This window comes from Micromesistius poutassou (genome assembly GCF_964030765.1).
Source record: "Micromesistius poutassou genome assembly, chromosome: 17".
Taxonomy (NCBI): Eukaryota; Metazoa; Chordata; class Actinopteri; order Gadiformes; family Gadidae; genus Micromesistius; species Micromesistius poutassou.
The window spans coordinates 17,470,511-17,489,274 of NC_140287.1; the positions used below are offsets into that span (position 1 = coordinate 17,470,511).

Sequence of the window (18,764 nt, forward strand, 5' to 3'; positions counted from 1 at the left end):
GGCCGCCCCCTGTCGGCGGACGTCAGTCACTGCAGCGGTCACACAAAGCCTTTCTAGAATAACCACTTCGGCTTCGGGATAAAATCAGATCGTTTTGACTAACGACATGTGACTTAAGTTCACATGTAACCCGCTGGAAATTGAAAAGCGCTCAATTGCTTCGATGATCCGGATTTGAGACATCTTTTTAGTCTGTTTTAGAAAGGACCGGTTGGAAGTTGGAACGCACCGCGGCTCTCGGCCAATCAGAAGTGAGTATTTTTCGCGCTGGTCGGAGCAGAGTTTGAGTTTCCCGCTCGTGATAAACCTCCGATGGACTTTATCACTTTTATCCGTTGAGGAGGAATTCAGCAGGTAACCGCAGACCCGCCGCCGGCTACTTGACTGTGACTTTACGGAAAATACAATGGCGTGACTTTGTGTAAACACACTTCGTTGGTCTTTAGCGGCCGTAAGAGTTACTGGTAACCCCGTACAACAAGCCCCGAGTGCTAACACATGAGCAACCAGCGCTAACGGGGGCTGCTAGTAGCTTAGCGCCAGCGCTAACGGGGCTGCTAGTAGCTTAGCACTAGGCGCTAACACGGCCGGGTAATGGGTTAGCACCTAGCGCTAACACGGCCGGTAATGGGTTAGCGCCTAGTGCTAACGGGGCTAGCCGTCTCTTGGATCAATAGGTCGGGGTTTGAATGAGCTGTCATGCCGGCCACAGTGTACATCACCCACCGACATACTTCATTACTGCTTGGTTGATACCGAATTAATTTCTCCGTGGTGCATAAAGTACTCGGAGCGCCCGGTGTGGTCGGTTCTCGGGGACGTCTATTTACCGGGGGGGTTGATCAGGCAGAGTGCGACCTGACGGCTCTGGGTCGGAGCCCATTACGGGAGTGCTGCGCCGGGGGTTAGCCGGAGCCCGTGTAGTCAGGAGGACATCCCCTGATCAAGTGGCCAGCATCAAGTAGATGGCGCTCGGTGCGGTCTAAAACACGGGGAATAATGACCGAATGGCTCGAGTCATAGAAGTACCACGACCTCTTCGGTTGTTTGAGAGAGAGAGCCGCTTGTTTTATTTTGAACATTTATAGATGGTGTCCACTCGCATCTGCTCTCTTTAGGGGTTGGGGAAAGGAGTACCGCTAGCCAGTAGCCATCCACCCGTCTGCATGCGGTGCCCTTGCTCCCTTCCTCCCCATTGATCACCACTAGGAGTGACCCCCCGTACACGTACAGCTAGGAGGAGTGAGCCTCTGTACAATTAAAGCTAGGAGTGAGGGTCTGTACATGTACAGCTAGGAGGAGTGAGCCTCAGAAAGCAAAGAGCTAGGACTGAGCCTCTGATCACAGAGCTAATCTCTTGACACATAGATTGAGGTAGGCCTCTGTCCAGATTAACGATGCTTAACACTTGTTTTCCCAATCACTCTCACTGACCGACCGGCGTGCCAAATTGTTCTAAACAATCATTGATTCAATCGTATTTTAAAATTAAAATTCAGCTTGTTGATTGTGTTACTTGAATTTATGTAAAGAATAATGACACCACAGGTGTATTTCTTTAATTTCCCCCAACACTTAAGTTCCTTAGGGCACTTAGAGTACTGAAATAACCATTTCACACAATATTATTGCACCCTAACAACCAAAGCGTCTTTTCAACCTTTTTCTTCTTTGGCAGTAACATGTAGTATGTATGTGATCTTCTGGGGGCTGGCTAACAGACTCTGTGTGTATCTGTGTTCTCCAGCTGAGCTCAGTGGATGGGATGGAGAGTGTAGGAAGCTCCCTTCCCTCAATGCCTGAGCCGGCAAGCCCGCTCAGCATGAAGCCTCAGTCTGACCCCGCCCGCAAGGGCCGCACCGACCCCAGTACCGACCCCACTCTCCTGCTGGACCCGGCCGCCCCGCACCAGGATGGCGCCCTACAGAAGATGACTGGCCACAACAACAACAATAACAACCACGAGCGGCTGAAGGACCTGACCTCCCGCGTGCTGAACGGCGACCAAGACAAGCTGCCCAAGCTGTGTTCCCCGCCAGACACTCCCGTCCTGAAGGGGGCCGATGCCCCGCCCACCATCGCCTCCCTGCAGCGTAAGGCACCGCCCGCCAACGTGGACCCAGGTCCGAAGGGGCAGATCAACCATCTGGCCGGCGAGTTTGTCTTCTCCGGGAGCGATGAGGTGAAGAAGAGGAAGGGGAGAGCACCCAAAACCAAGCCTCCTCCAAAGTCCCTCCCCCCAACCAGTCCCACAAGCCCCCCAACCTCCGCCACAGGTCACCTGACCACCGGCACCACCAGCCTCCTGCCCAACGGAACCACCAGCCTCCTGCCCACCAGCACCACCAGCCTCCTGCCCACCAGCACCACCAGCCTTCTGACCACCAGCACCACCAGCCTTCTGACCACCAGCACCACCAGCCTTCTGACCAGCAACACCACCAGCCTCATGCCCAACGCCCCCACCAGCCTCTTGACCACCAGCACCACCAGCCTCCTCTACACCGGCACCACCACCAGCACCACCACCAGCCTTCTGCCCACTGGCACCAACAGCCAGCTGCCCAACGGCACCACCAGCCTTCTGTCCACTAGCACCACCAGCCCCTCTGTGGCCTGCTCACAGGTAGGAACCCTTCTTAATGTAGACATTGCTTTCTTATCCTCTAGGGACCTAGAAGACAACTGCATTGCCAAATCTGGTACTCGAGTCTCAGGATGGAGTCCCATCTAATAACACTATAGGAAATGGTTTATTTGCGTTCTTGTCTTAAACACACCATTTCACACGGGGCTTACAATTTCAGTGTGTACGTGGCGCCGCCCACACAAAAGATTTAAAGTTCTGTGCGTTGATGCTTTATAAATGACATGGTTAATGTGATTATAGAGGTAGTTTAGTTATAAGATGACCTCGCTTTAAATGGCGTGGTTAATGTGATTATAGAGGTAGTTAAGAACCTTTTTATAGCATGTGTGTGCATCTCCCTGGATTCCACAGCTGCCTCGCCCCCTCCAGCCGGAGGTGAAGGATAAAGAGGATGTTGGAGAGGAGGTAAGAGAGGACGAGACGGAGAGCCAGGGCATTACGGAGCTGCAGCCGGAGGTTCAAGGGGAGGTGACAGAGGGCATTAAGGAGCTGCAGCAGGAGGTTGAAGCCGTAAAGGAGCAGTCCTCTCCAGCGGTCAGCTTCTCTGTGGGTGATGTGGTGTGGACCAAGGTGTCCGGCTACCCCTGGTGGCCCTGCATGGTCTCCACTGACCCAGAGCTGGGGCATCACGCTAAGCCCAAACCCAGAGGTAACCTTCTCAGGCCTTGACATTAAGCTTTTTTTTATGTTTTACTTGCCCAATAGCAAAACATACTTGCCCGAAATGGAAAATGTATGCCTATTAAGAAAATGTTTCACTATAATGCAACATATCAGCAAAATGTCACCTGTAGTAAATAGCATCGGTTAACTTTTACCCGCTGTTATGACGGACCCACGAAAACTTCTCCGTCCAACTTATTAAGAAGTTCCTTCGCCTTTTTGTTTCATATCTTATCTTTATTTAGTTATTTCCGTTACATTTATCTGGCACTTGGCCAGTTTCCTTCAGCTTCGGAAGCTGAAGGAACATAACGAAAGTGATAGTGCGATCCAGGCAACCCGTAAGCCGTGTTTCACAACCTTCTACCCGTGAAAGTGCCCTGGAACGGCAGTCAAACCCGAAACTCAATACCCCTGATGTAACTTAAGTACCAGATCGATGTACTCCCAGTTACAGCTCGGAACTTACGGGCTGGAACGCAGCAACAGCAACTCCTGTTTTACTGAAAACCGATGCACAGCGCTGTAGAAAGCTCCGCTCCCGCGATATAGGAGGACGTTTATTTTGTAGGCATATTAAGTGTATTTTCAAAAAAAAAAAGAAAAAAGGTCACTGTCACATGTCACATTTTAGTTGCCTGATCAGAGTTCACCTGCCCCGGGCAAGCGGGCAACCGTGCAACCGTTAATGTCGAGGCCTGCCGTCTGTTCTTAGTAGTATTTGAGCAGCAGGTCTAACAGCCCTAACGCTGGCGGGAAATGTGGCTCACAATGAACAGATAATTGAACCCTGCATGACTCCAGATGTTGCCGTCTCTCTCCCAACAGCCCATGGCCCTCCAGGGCTCCTGTACCACGTGCAGTACTTCGGGGACTGTCCTGAGCGGGGCTACATCCTCGAGAGGAACATGGTGCCGTTCCGAGGAGAGGAACAGTATGAGCAACTCCAACAGGCCAACAAACAGCCAGCCGTCCGCATTGTGAAGAGGGTAAGGCAGGACGTCTACTAGCTGCTTGAATCCAACTTCTGCTTTTATGTCATGAGTACTAATTCACTACAGTTATTACACCATTACTGATCATTTTGAATGACTTATGAATGACTCATGTTGTGGTCAATGCTGTTGTTGGTGGTGGTAGGGCTGGCCCGCGTTTCATGTTTCAAACGTGTTTTAATACAACTTGTGCCGCTATACCGATCTCCACCACCTGATGGCGCATGTCCAACTTGCAGCTGCTAACAAGTGGAAAGTAATAAGTTATGCTTGGCACACAATGGACCATTTTTCAAGTTTAGAAAACATGAGGGAGCATAAATCTGAGGATAGATGATGTCAAATATAAACATTTTTGTCGTTAAGTGTGTGTGGAAGGCAAGACTTCTGCCAACACAGCACACACTCCATGTTTTTTATTCCCTAATGGAATCTGTGGGTGGTGCTGGTTTGGGTGGTGCTTGTGTAAGTGGTGTGTGTACAGTGGGTGGTGCTGGTGTAAGTTATGTGTGTCTCCAGTGGGTGGTGCATGTTTGGGTGGTGCTGGTGTAAGTGGTGTGTGTGTGTCTCCAGTGGGTGGTGTGGGTGGTGCTGGTTTGGATGGTGCTGATGTAAGCAGTATGTGTCTCCAGTGGGTGGTGCCGGTTTGGGTGGTGCTGGTGTAAGTGATGAGCGTCTCCAGTGGGTGGTGCAGGTTTGGGTGGTGCTGGTCTAAGTGGTGTGTGTGTGTGTGTGTGTCTCCAGCAGGGTAACGCCTCGGTGCCCCGGAAGTTCCGCGCCCAGTGGAGCGAGGGGGTCAGCCAGGCCCGGGAGGCCCTGGGCCTGCCCCCGGACCAGCGCATGGACCGCTTCTCCTACGTCTACCACCAGGACGGGCTGCGCCTGAACCCCCACGTGGTGGAGCAGCTGTCCAGACCCCCCGCGGTGGAGGAGGAGCAGCTCGGGCCAGAGGAGACGGGGCCCGGAGCGCAGGCGGTGGCCTCCCGTCTGGTCCCGCCCCCCGTGGGACAGACGGACCCGCCAGGCCCTGGCCCTGGCCCTGCCGCGGGGCAGCGAGAGGCGGCGAGCGGGGGGAAGAAGGCGGCGGCGGCCAAGGGGCGGAGAGCCGGGAAAGGAGCGCAGGCCGGCTCCAAGAAGAGACGGCGAGGTCCGCCCAGAGCTGAAGTCCACCTCCTGCCCGAGCCTCGCAAACAGGTCAGCGGCCTTCACGCGGTGCTGGGGTGGGTGGTGCTGGTGTACGTGCTGCTGGTGTGGGTGGTGCTGGTGTAACACGAACATGATAATTTGTTTGTTTTATTTTTGGAGAACGTGTTTTTATTTTATTCTTTTTTTATTTTTTTATTTTTTTTACTTGCATTTTTATTGAGTTTTCACAAGTATTATACAGAACTGAGTGTTTTATTTCATTTCAATTCAAATACCATTGGACAGTCAACTCGTGGTGGTGGTGGATTTGTCTTAGTCTAATGCCTTGGTAGCAAAAAACTAGTACACTATTATGTACAATGTCAATATATATACTATACTATACTACTGTAATATCCATATTTTACTGATTCATTCATCTTTTTATTATCCAACCTCATTTGACCGCTGGCCCTTAGAGATGCTCTATGCCTGCACACGTCCCAGCTGGGGGAGAAAGAGAGGGTTATCTAACCTTATCAAAAATGAACGACACGGTCAACCAGATGTCAGCACGGCCCTGCTTTGAGACGCTCCGCGGGGGGGGCAGGCCGCAGCGCCACTGCTGCTCGGCTTTGGGGAGAAGCGTGTGATTTAGTGTTTCGGTATTATGTTGTAGGAGTCCAGCTCTGCCGTGGTTCCGGAGGAGTCCGGCTCTGCCGTGGTTCCGGAGGAGTCTGGCTCTGCCGTGGGTCCAGAGGAGTCCGGCTCTGCTGTGGGTCCGGAGGTGTCTGGATGCGCTCTGGGTCCGGAGGTGTCTGGATGCGCTCTGGGTCCAGAGGTGTTTGGCTCTGCTCTGGGTCCGGAGGAGTCCGCCGAGTTTGGCGGGACACCGCTGAAGAGGAAGAGGGGGATCCAGAAAAAAACAACCAACCCACTTTCAGTAACCCGCAGCAAACCAGACGTAGCAGTGAAGAAGAGGTCCCGGAAACCTCCAGCCCCGACCTCCCTCTCTGGTTGGTGTAAACACTGGTTCATTACTATAGTAACCTCTGGGTGTTGTAAACACTGGTTCATTACTATAGTAAACTCTGGGTGTTGTAAACACTGGTTCATTACTATATTAACCTCAAGGTGTTGTAAACACTGGTTCATTACACTATAGTAACCTCTCTGGGAGAGACATCCAGTCGCTCTCTGGAAGAGTACACCTGGTAGAGCTGTCTGCCCCATGAGGGACCCCTGTGTTCTGATGAGCTTCATCTTTCTGTTTTTAAACTTATCTTTTTGCTCTTGTCTTGTTAGCAAAGAAGAAGACGTCTGCCAAGACTCCACCAACGAAGAGTACAGCGGAGCAGGAGGACCAGAAGCCCAGAAGGAAACGCAACACTGGCAAACAGACGGACAAACTAAAGGTGAGCTGCTAGACCACCGTCATTACCCCTTAGTGACCTCCCAGTACCAGTACCAGACTACCACCATTAACCCCGGGGACCTCCCAGTACCAGGCTCGGCTGACCCAGGCTCAGGCCCAAAGTAGTACTGCCTGCAGTGGTCCCGGCATGAGAAAGTTCTAGAGGGTAGTCCTCAAGTCCGTGTCGACCCTGACCTGGTGCGCTTTGTCCTGCTTGCAGGTTGGGAAGCCAAAGTCTCCCCAGAAGCAGAGGAAGAGGAGGACCACCGAGGAAGAGGCTGAACCAGCCAAGAAGAGGAGGAAAGGCTCTGTCCCGGGTAACTTCCTTCTCTTTGCAATTCTGGGACACAAAATCTATCTCTGCTGCAAATGATACTAGTTTGCTGTTGAACGGAATGGTGCCGTATTTGTTCTATACGCTGCAGCAGTTCACCCTGCTGCTACTAACTCTTCTGATTCCTCTGCTGTCTGTCGATATGATTGGCTTGTTTGAGATGTTAACTGCTTCATGTCCCGCAGGCGACCAATCACCTCAGAAGCAGCAACGCTGCAAGAGGAAACAGGAAGTGGACCCTCTGGCCGCGCCCTCCAAGGCCAAGAAGAGGCGTTCCTCTCCCTGTCCCGAGTCAGAGGTAAGAGGGCAAGGGTCAAACTTTAGGAAAGAGCAGGTGTAGAAGGGAAAGAGCAGGTGTAGAGTTGATGGGGCATGTGTAGAGGTGATGGTGTAGAGGTGAATAAGCAGATGTAGAGGCGATGGAGCAGGTGTAGAGGTGATGAAGCAGGTGTAGAGGTGATGGAGCAGGTGTAGAGGTGAATAAGCAGCTGTTGTTTTCCTTTGCTCCAGGGTTCTGGCAGCGAGGAGCGTCCCGACTCGCCCAGTGACTGCCTGGACGACCCCAAGAAGACGGAGAGACTCAGCGGAGCCAGGAAGGAGTTGGTCTGCCAGGTGAGGCTCGCAGTCTGTTTAAATCTGATCTGTTGACATGTGTACTGTGGGACTGGACTTCCTGCCTGTTTCCATACTTACTGGAGGGAGAGGGTGGTGGTAATGATGATCTGGGGTCAAACTCCAACGCAAACTCCACACTGCCTCATGTCCCTCAGCATTCAGATGTCTGCTACCTCAGTCTAACAGACTTATGCTCTGGACGCTCTTTCCATTCATAGAATCCAACACTGAATACCTTATCCCTCTTTTGTAGTGTGGTTTCAGTTGTTTTTGTTGTTTCTCCAGGTGTGTGAGCAGCCAGCTGAGGACCTGCTGGCCTGTGAGGGTTCGTGTTCTGGGATGTTCCACCTGTCCTGCTTGGGTCTCACCGTGAGGCCAGAGGCCAAGCTACTGTGTCAGGAGTGTACGACAGGTGAGTCTCCGGACTGTCACACAGTCCCACGGTCGGCTGAAGCCCGCAGGTGGACCTTGCAACCAGGTGACCGTTAACCTGGGCTCTCTCCTCCAGACATCCACCCCTGCTTCGCCTGTAAGCAGACGGAGGGTCCGGCGCCGCTGGGTGTGGAGCTGCGGCGCTGCTACGTGCCAAACTGCGGGAAGCTGTACCACGAGGCGTGCGCCCGCCTCAACCCGCTCAGCGTGTTCGACCAGCGCGGCCTCCGCTGCCCCCTGCACACCTGCCTCAGCTGCCACCTGGGCTGCCGCTCCAACGGCAAGGCCACCAAGGGTGAGGCTACGCTACGCTAGGGTCGGGCTATGCTAGGCTAGAGTCGGGCTACGCTACACTAGGGTGAGGCTATGCTAGGCTAGGCTAGGGTGAGGCTAGGCCACACTAGGGTGAGGCTATGCTATGCTAGGCTAGGGTGATGCTATGCTAGGCTAGGGTGAGGCTATGCTAGGCTAGGGTGAGGCTAGGCCACGCTAGGGTGAGGCTATGCTAGGCTAGGGTGAGGCTAGGCCACGCTAGGGTGAGGCTATGCTAGGCTAGGGTGAGGCTATGCTAGGCTAGGGTGAGGCTATGCTACACTAGGGTCGGGCTATGCTAGGCTAGAGTCGGGCTACGCTACACTATAGTCAGGCTACACTACACTAGGGTGAGGCTACGCTACACTAGGGTGAGGCTATACTAGGCTAGGGTTAGGCTATGCTACACTAGGGTGAGGCTAGGGCTATGCTAGGCTACAGTGAGGCTACGCTAAGCTAGGGTGAGGCTATGCTACACTAGGGTGAGGCTATGCTACGCTAGGGTGAGGCTATGCTAGGCTAGGGTTAGGCTATGCTACGCTAGGGTTAGGCTAGGGCTACGCTATGCTAGGCTACAGTGAGGCTAGGGTAGGGCTACACTAGGCTAGGGCGAGGCTACACTAGGCTAGGGAGAGGCTATGCTACACTAGAGTGAGGCTATGCTAGGGTGAGGATACACTACGCTACGCTAGGATGTGGACGTGCGTGTGTGTGTATTATCTAACATGTATGTGTGTGTGTGTGTGTGTGTGTGTGTGTGTGTAGGTAAGATGATGCGGTGCCTCCGCTGCCCAGTAGCCTACCATGTAGGAGAGCTGTGTGTGTCGGCCGGCAGCCAGGTGGTGACCAGCACGGCCCTGGTCTGCACCAGCCACTTCAACGCCAAGAAGGGCTACAGCCACCACAGCCACGTCAACGTCAGCTGGTGCTTCGTCTGCTCCAAAGGTAGGCCACGCCTTCTCACCCCCGGCAGGCCCCCCGCCAGTGGCGGCACCAGAGATATCTTTTCTTGCTGGTGCTATGGTGGGGCGGAATTATTCAGTGATGGTGCTGAGAATTGTTGATTGGGGGGGGGGGGGTAGGTATGGGTTTGCGGGCGTACAGGATTGTTGGGGGGGGGGGGTTGGCACGGGGTTGCAGGCGGACAGGATAGTTGGAAAAATGCTGAATTTCTTGGGTGGTGCCAGCAAGCACCACCCTAGCACCGCCACTGCCCCCCCCCCGCTGTGTGGAGGGCCGTCAGGCATCACTAGGGCATTGCATTGGGCATTACCCAGAGGGGTAATGCTTGGACATAGCCAAAGCGGCTTTTTTTTACATGCTGGTGGAAGATCATTTGTACTAATGGAATAGAGCAGGGCAAAGAACCCAGGGCATTCCTCACGCTCAGAAGTGCTGTGTTATAACCTGTGTGCGTGTGCAGGCGGTCAGCTGCTGTGCTGTGAGTCGTGTCCGGCCGCGTTCCATCCGGACTGTCTGAACATCTCCATGCCCGAGGGCAGCTGGTTCTGCAACGACTGCCGGGCCGGGAAGAAGCCCAAGTACCAGGACGTGATCTGGGTCAAACTGGGCACCTACAGGTGGGTGGGGGTCCCCGAGAGAGAAGGCGGAGTGCTCACCTGTATCTGCAGAAGTGTGGGCGTGGTAGGGCTGAACGATTTGGGGAAATAATCTAATTGCGATTATTTTGATCAGTATTGCGATTGAGATTAAGAATGCGATTTTTTTCTTTTTAAAGTTCCTTATGTTCTGTATTATTCACTAAACAAGCAATAAATCATTCTATAGTATGACCAACATTGGAAGCAGTCAACATATAAGCTGCTCTTTGTGTTGAGATGTGTGGGAGGGGGGGTTTTTCGCAGCCTTTGCGATTTACAAATCGCGTTCTATTACATGGTGATGTCAGTTTGAATTAGATCAATCGTTCAGCCCTAGGGCGTGGCCAAAGAGGAGACGTTGTGGCCAGTTGGTCTCCGGTGAGTCATAACACAGACGGTGCGCTGCTCTCTCCAGGTGGTGGCCGGCGGAGATCCGACACCCGCGCACCGTGCCCACCAACATCCAGCACCTGCGCCACCAGATCGGCGAGTTCCCCGTCTTCTTCTTTGGCTCCAAGGACTTCTTCTGGACCCACCAGGGCCGGGTGTTCCCCTACATGGAGGGGGACCGCGGCAGCCGGCACCAGAAGACCAACATCGGCAAGGTCTTCAAGAACGGTGAGGAGCTGCTCAGAAGACTCGACCAAACGTGCTGCATGCTTTACCTCCTGTGAGCAGGAAGAGCAGAAGGGGTCTGGAACAGGACGGGGACCCTGGGATGTCATCGTGAAGGCTAAGAGTGAATCTCTTTTATATTTAGGGGGATTTTGCAGACGCTTTTATCCAAAGCGACTTACAACCAGTTATTAGGGGTGTGCATCTCTCCAATAAAAGACAATTCGATGCGTATCTCGATACATACGATACATACGTACGATACGATTCAGGAACGATACATTTTTTTAATGGAACGATTTGATTCAGTTCGATTCAGAAGATTTGCATCTTTTAAATCAAAATCGATTTTCCGATTGAAATCGGTTTTTGTTACACCCCTACCAGTTATACATACATTCACACACAGACAGCGGAGTCAACCACGCAGGGCGACAGCCAGCTGGTCAGGAGCAGTCAGGGTGAGGGCGTCTCGCTCAGGGACACCTCGACACTCTGCTAGGAGGAGCCGGGGAATGAACTAGCAAGATTCTTGTTACCAGTCAACCCGCTCTACCTCCGGAGCTACTGCAGCCCATCTGTTGAATCGCTTGTTTCAGCCCGTATTAATCTGATCTGTTTTGAGTCACGGGCTGTTTGGTCTTCACTATGTGTGACGCATTTATTTCCCACAATCCTCAGCTCTGCTGGAGGCGGATGTGCGCTTCAAGGAGACCAAGCTGAAGAGAGAGGCCAAGGAGGCTCAGGAGAACAACAAGAAGCCTCCTCCCTACAAGTTCATCAAGGTCTCGGACGGTGTTTAATGGTGCTTTAGAAGCTGTGTGCAGTACCGGGCTCGGCCACCAGGTCTCTCTATAAAGCATACCATCCATTTCGAAGTAGCTTCCACCAATTCCGACTAGTCCTTGAGGTTTTAGGAGTTCCATGTGGGAATGTTCCTGAGGTTCTGGGAACGGTCAAGCTGGAATGGTATAGGTTCTATTTAGAACTGTGTAGGTTCTATTTAGAACTGTATAGGTTCTATTTAGAACTGTGTAGGTTCTAGATGGAATGTTTTGGCTCCAGAGTGTCTTGGTGCCGGTGTGATCTACACGGTACTGCATCCTCTTGGAGCGAGAGAAAACAAACGGGTTGGGATTGGGAATGTCACACATCAGCTCAGTGTGATGTTACAGTAACCCAAACCACATGAGCTACAGTATAACCACAGTGTGTTACAGTAACCACATGATCTACAGAAACCAGTGTGTTGCAGCATGTTACAGTAACCACATGATCTTCAGTAACCACAACATGTTACAGTAACCACAGCGTTTTGCAGTAACCACAACGTGTTACAGTAACATACAATGGTATGTGGGGGGGGGGGGTGAGTTGTTAGCACACGATCCATTTTGAAGCAGCTTCCTGGTGCTGACCCGGTCTCCCTGCAGGTGAACCGGCCGTGCGGCAAGGTGCAGGTGAGCACGGCGGACGTGTCGGAGATCCCCAAGTGCAACTGCCGGCCGTCGGACGAGCGTCCGTGCGGGTTCGAGTCGGAGTGCCTGAACCGCATGCTGCTGTACGAGTGCCACCCCCACGTGTGTCCCAACGGGACGCGGTGCTGCAACCAGGACTTCACCAAGCGCCTGTACCCCGACACCAAGATCATCAAGACCGCCGGCAAGGGCTGGGGCCTCATCTGCCTCCGCGACATCAAGAAGGTAGGCCGCCGCTGCTGATTGGCCGACTGTGTTGGGGGTAGGGATGGGGATCGAAACCCGGTTCTATCAAGGACCCGGTTCCACTTTTTTCAAAACCCGAAAATCAATAACGTTTGGGCTTATCGATACCACTATCGAGTCTCGTCGTTTTTTTTTTTTCTCCCGTAGGTCCTGTAACGTAATTGTGTGTCCCTCGAGTCACGTCACGGCAATTAAATCTAATCAATCTAATAAAAAAAATTTGTAATAGTAATTGTAAAAAATATCGTAATATTAATTGTGAAATCCGTGTTGTAATCGGCAGCATACAAGCTAGTTAGCTGGAAAAGTAAATAAAGTTTCAGACGTGCTGCGTGATGCTGTGTTCAGGTTGGCTCAGTAAAACGACCATTAGGTTATCATGATGCGTTCAAGTGGGGGGGGGGGTCTTGTTCCTAGAGACCTTCCTGAACTCCAGCTGGATTCACACCACTGTCTGCAGCACAAACATCTCCCTGAGATTGGGCCTACTTACTCTCTCAGTGTCCTGCAGGGGAGTTTGTTAGTTAGTGGTTAGTTAGTTAGTGGTTAGTTGGTCAGTGAGTGATGGTGCTGTGTGTCCTGCAGGGGGAGTTAGTTAGTTAGTGGTTAGTGGTTAGTTGGTCAGTGAGTGATGGTTCTGTGTATCCTGCAGGGGGAGTTTGTGAACGAGTACATCGGGGAGCTGATCGATGAGGAGGAGTGCCGAGCTCGGATCCGGTTCGCCCAGGAGAACAACATCTCCCACTTCTACATGCTCACCATCGACAAGGTAGTGGCCCCTCCTCCAGCCCTCCACCACTCAGCGTGTTAACACTACATGTTACTTTAACCACTCTTATGGTACAGTAACAACAACATGTTACAGTAACCACTGTATGGTACAGTAACCACAACATGTTACAGTAACCACAACATGTTACAGTAACCACAACATGTTACAGTAACCACTGTATGGTACAGTAACCACAACATGTTACAGTAACCACAACATGTTACAGTAACCACTGTATGGTACGGTAACCACAACATGTTACAGTAACCACCTCATGTTACACTAACCACTGTATGGTACAGTAACCACTGTATGGTACAGTAACCACCTCATGTTACACTAACCACAACATGTTACAGTAACCACTGTATGGTACTGGTCACTCACCCCATTTTGTGTCCAGGACCGGATCATCGATGCCGGGCCCAAGGGCAACTACTCGCGGTTCATGAACCACAGCTGCCAGCCCAACTGTGAAACGCAGAAGTGGACGGTGAACGGAGACACCAGGGTCGGCCTGTTCGCCGTCTGCCCCATCCCAGCAGGTGAGGAGGGTTAGACGGTACAGAGACAGGTCATTAAGGAGCAGGTAGGGGTTAGACAGTACAGAGACAGGTCATTAAAGGAGCAGGTAGGGGTTAGACAGTACAGAGACAGGTCGTTAAGGAGCAGGTAGGGGTTAGACAGTACAGAGACAGACAGGTCCTTAAGGAGCAGGTAGGGGTCAGACAGTACAGAGACAGGTCATTAAGGAGCAGGTAGGGGTTAGACAGTACAGAGACAGGTCATTAAAGGAGCAGGTAGGGGTTAGACAGTACAGAGACAGGTCACTGAGGAGCAGGTCAGGGTCAGACAGTACAGAGACAGGTCATTAAGGAGCAGGTAGGGGTTAGACAGTACAGAGACAGGTCCTTAAGGAGCAGGTAGGGGTTAGACAGTACAGAGACAGGTCATTAAGGAGCAGGTAGGGGTTAGACAGTACAGAGACAGGTCATTAAGGAGCAGGTCAGGGTCAGACAGTACAGAGACAGGTCATTAAGGAGCAGGTAGGGGTTAGACAGTACAGAGACTGACCAGGTGTGCGTCTGCAGGTACAGAGCTCACCTTCAACTACAACCTGGACTGTCTGGGGAACGAGAAGACGGTGTGTCGCTGCGGAGCGCCCAACTGCAGCGGCTTCCTGGGGGACCGGCCCAAGGTGAGCCCACCACCACCACAGCGTCAGGCTGCACAACTCATAGGACAGCGTTTACATCAGCAGACACTGTAGTGTTTATGTGAATAGATACTGTAGTGTTTATATGAATATATATACTGTAGTGTTTATATGAATAGATACTGTAGTGTTTATATGAATAGATACTGTAGTGTTTATACGAATAGACACTGTAGTGTTTATATGAATAGATATTGGTTATGTTCACAATGATTCAGCATGTAAATATTGATCTTGACATGGCCACTGGGTCCTTTTGAATATGTCATGTATAATCTTAAGTAATACTTCAGTAGATGATGAGGTCATGTATAATCCAAGTAATACTTCAGTAGATGATGAGGTCATGTATAATCTAAGTAAAACTTCAGTAGATGATGAGGTCATGTATAATCTAAGTAATACTTCAGTAGATGATGAGGTCATGTATAATCTTAAGTAATACTTCAGTAGATGATGAGGTCATGTATAATCTAAGTAATACTTCAGTAGAGGATGAGGTCATGTATAATCTTAAGTAATACTTCAGTAGATGATGAGGTCATGTATAATCTTAAGTAATACTTCAGTAGATGATGAGGTCATGTATAATCTTAAGTAATACTTCAGTAGATGATGAAGTCATGTATAATCTAAGTAATACTTCAGTAGATGATGAGGTCATGTATAATCTTAAGTAATACTTCAGTAGATGATGAGGTCATGTATAATCTTAAGTAATACTTCAGTAGATGATGAGGTCATGTATAATCTTAAGTAATACTTCAGTAGATGATGAGGTCATGTATAATCTTAAGTAATACTTCAGTAGATGATGAGGTCATGTATAATCTTAAGTAATACTTCAGTAGATGATGAGGTCATGTATAATCTTAAGTAATACTTCAGTAGATGATGAGGTCATGTATAATCTTAAGTAATACTTCAGTAGATGATGAGGTCATGTATAATCAATACGTTACTGGAGGATGGTGTCGTTGCTCTGTGTCCAGACGTCCAGCGCTGCTCCCTCTGAGGTGAAGAGGGTGAAGAGGGTGAAGAGGAGGAAGAGGAAGAGCGAGGGCAAGCGGTCAGAAGACGAGTGCTTCCGCTGCGGAGACGGGGGGCAGCTGGTGATCTGTGGCAAGAAGAGCTGCACCAAGGCCTACCACCTGGCCTGTCTGGGCCTGGCCAAGAGACCCTTCGGTAAGACCCCCCTTAAACCCCCTACCCTACCACCTAGACCCCCTTACCCCCTAACCCTACCACCTAGACCCCCTTAACCCCCCTACCCTACCACCTAGACCCCCTTACCCCCTACCCTACCACCTAGACCCCTTTAACCCCCCTACCCTACCACCTAGACCCCCTTACCCCCTACCCTACCGCCTAGACCCCCTTATCCCCTACCCTACCACCTAGACCCCCTTACCCCCTACCCTACCACCTAGACCCCCTTACCCCCTACCCTACCGCCTAGACCCCCTTACCCCTTACCCTACCACCTAGACCCCCTTACCCCCTACCCTACCGCCTAGACCCCCTTACCCCCCTACCCTACCACCTAGACCCCCTTACCCCCTAACCCTACCACCTTAACCCCCCTAACTCTACCGCCTAGACCCCCTTACCCCCCTACCCTACCACCTAGACCCCCTTACCCCCTAACCTAACACCTAGACCCTCTTACCCCCTAACCCTAACCCTAACCTACCACCTGGCCTGTTTGGGGCTGGCCAAGAGACCCTTCGGTAAGACCCCCCCTACCCCCCTAACCCTAACTCTACCACCTAGACCCTCTTACCCCCATACCCCAGCCCCTGGTCCAGAGAGACCCCCTTACCTCCTACCCCCAACACCTGGCCCAGAGAGACCCCCTTACCTCCTACCCCCAGCCCCTGGTCCAGAGAGACCCCCTAACCCCAGCCCCTGGTCCAGAGAGACCCCCTTACCTCCTACCCCCAACACCTGGCCCAGAGAGACCCCCTTACCTCCTACCCCCAACACCTGGCCCAGAGAGACCCCCTTACCTCCTACCCCCAGCCCCTGGTCCAGAGAGACCCCCTAACCCCAGCCCCTGGTCCAGAGAGACCCCCTAACCCCAGCCCCTGGTCCAGAGAGACCCCCTTACCTCCATACCCCAGCCCCTGGCCCAGAGAGACCCCCTTACCTCCTACCCCCAGCCCCTGGTCCAGAGAGACCCCCTTACCTCCATACCCCAGCCCCTGGTCCAGAGAGACCCCCTTACCTCCTACCCCCAGCCCCTGGCCCAGAGAGACCCCCTAACCCCCTAACCCCAGCCCCTGGTCCAGAGAGACCCCCTAACCCTACCCCCAGCCCCTGGCCTGTCTGGTGCCCCGAGCTCCTCCAGTGACGGCTCCTTCAGCCCGGCCGAGGCGGCGGTGGCGGCGGTGGCGGCGGTGGCGGCGGTGGCGGTGGCGGTGGCGGTGGTGGTGGTGGTGGCGGTGGTGGTGGTGGTGGTGGTGGTGGTGGTGGTGGTGGTGGTGGCTGAGGCCCTAACAGAGCTGTGTTATCTGACCCTCCCTGCAGGGCGCTGGGACTGCCCCTGGCACCACTGTGACGTGTGTGGGAAGGCGTCGGAGGCCTTCTGCCAGCTGTGTCCCAACTCCTTCTGCAGCTCCCACCAGGAGGGGGCGCTGCAGGACCGCCACTCCTCCTCCTCCTCCTCCTCCTCCTCACAGCTGTGCTGCCTGGAGCACGAACTGCAGGACTAGACCACCAGGACTAGACCTCCAGGACTAGACCAGCGGGGACCCCCCCTGGACTAGACCACCAGGACTAGACCACCAGGACTAGACCACGTGGGGACCCCCCCCCCCCACCCCCCCTGGACTAGACCAGCAGGACTAGACCTCCAGGACTAGACCACCGGGTGACCTCTAGGACTAGACCAGCAGAACTAGACTACCAGGGACCCCCTAGACTAGACCAGCGGGACTAGACCAGCGGGACTAGACCACCAGGACTAGACCACGTGGGGACCCCCCCCCCCCCCACCCCCCCTGGACTAGACCAGCAGGACTAGACCACGTGGGGACCCCACCTGGACGAGACCACCTGGACTAGACCACGTGGGGACCCCACCTGGACGACACCACCTGGACTAGACCAGCGGGGGACCCCCCCCCCCTGGACTAGACCTCCAGGACTAGACCTCCAGGACTAGACCACGTGGGGACCCCCCCTGGACTAGACCACCGGGTTGACCACGAGGACTAGACCAGCAGAACTAGACTACCAGGACTAGACCAGCAGGGCTCCCCCCCTGGACTAGACCACCAGGACCCCCCCCCCCCCCCCCGGACTAGACCACGAGGGCTCCCCCCCTGGACTAGACCACCAGGACCCCCCCCTGGACTAGACCACCCTAGTTTGAGTTCTCCGGGTGGCGGTCCGGCGGTCTCTCCGCTGGGTGAAGACGAGGGAGGCCGGCCGTTAGAGGATCTCTGTATTAATGTTGTCTGTGAAGCAATACCAAAATGATGATTGACATGTTGTTTAGTTGTCCTGGAGATAGACCAGCTAGCTAGCAGTGACTCGTAGATGGGAGGCGGCTTGTAGTTTTGAGTTTGGCCTGAGACTTCCTCTGACCTTATTTGGAGAGGAAGAGTTTTTTTGTTGTAGTTTTTTTTTTTTTTTTTTGTTCAAAAGGTTTAAAGGGTCTATAACACTACTGTTAACCTGAAGCCGATCAGTGTTTTAGCTTGTTTATAAAGATATAAAGATATATATAAATATATAGTGTATACTGAGGTGGCCTCCAACAGTTTAACTCTTCCTACTGTGGGAAAACTCAAATCAAGAACTCGTCGTCGCATATTGTCCAGCAGGTGAACATTCTCAGAACTGGCTTTCATTTTACACAACGTCAAGATAAAGAGATGTATTTTTTTATTATTTTTAATGGCACCTTTGTTTTTATTTGTTCCGTTTCCTTTCTCTTCGTTCTGTGCGTGTGTTCTAGGAAGTCTGACTAATATGTACATAATGTATAAGTCCTCATAGTGATGCATCTATTGTAAATACCATCTGATCTCTTTGGATTGTTTGGCCTTTCTGTTTTGGTTTTTGTTTTCGGATGCAGTGCTTTTACACTTTAGTGCAAGATTTCATAGCTGTTGGATCATGCAATAAAAGTGGTTGGAAAAGGATTTGTGTACCTTTTTTCACTTTGGAGCCTTTTTTTTTACGTACCAATATCACTTATTTGTCTTGGCAAATAGATTCAGACCCAGCAGAAACTCTTGTCTTCACACCCACAGTCTCTGAGGAGAGCATCATCTAACTAGAAGGATA

The 18,764-nt window shown here is 52.2% G+C and overlaps 1 protein-coding gene across 4 annotated transcripts; it reads left to right on the forward strand.

Annotated features, from left to right (window-relative positions):
* The first annotated feature begins 218 nt into the window (after positions 1-218).
* nsd2 (nuclear receptor binding SET domain protein 2) lies at positions 219-17,193 on the forward strand. Of its 4 annotated transcripts, none has more exons than XM_084481871.1 (22): positions 219-251; positions 1,748-2,626; positions 3,002-3,299; positions 4,142-4,302; positions 5,053-5,502; positions 6,113-6,449; positions 6,739-6,848; positions 7,068-7,164; positions 7,367-7,479; positions 7,692-7,793; positions 8,082-8,208; positions 8,305-8,523; positions 9,306-9,485; positions 9,964-10,120; positions 10,557-10,759; positions 11,438-11,541; positions 12,190-12,459; positions 13,133-13,249; positions 13,656-13,797; positions 14,344-14,450; positions 15,461-15,653; positions 16,998-17,193. In XM_084481871.1, exons 2-22 carry the CDS (start codon positions 1,766-1,768, stop codon positions 17,180-17,182), a joined length of 4,533 nt encoding a protein of 1,510 aa, XP_084337997.1. In that variant the 5' UTR covers positions 219-251; positions 1,748-1,765; the 3' UTR covers positions 17,183-17,193. The 4 variants fall into 4 exon arrangements, with proteins under 4 accessions (XP_084337997.1, XP_084337996.1, XP_084337999.1 ...); XM_084481870.1 differs by lacking the exon at positions 219-251 and adding an exon at positions 258-354; XM_084481873.1 differs by lacking the exon at positions 219-251 and adding an exon at positions 258-354 and having other exon boundaries at positions 6,140-6,449.
* Positions 17,194-18,764: the final 1,571 nt, after the last annotated feature.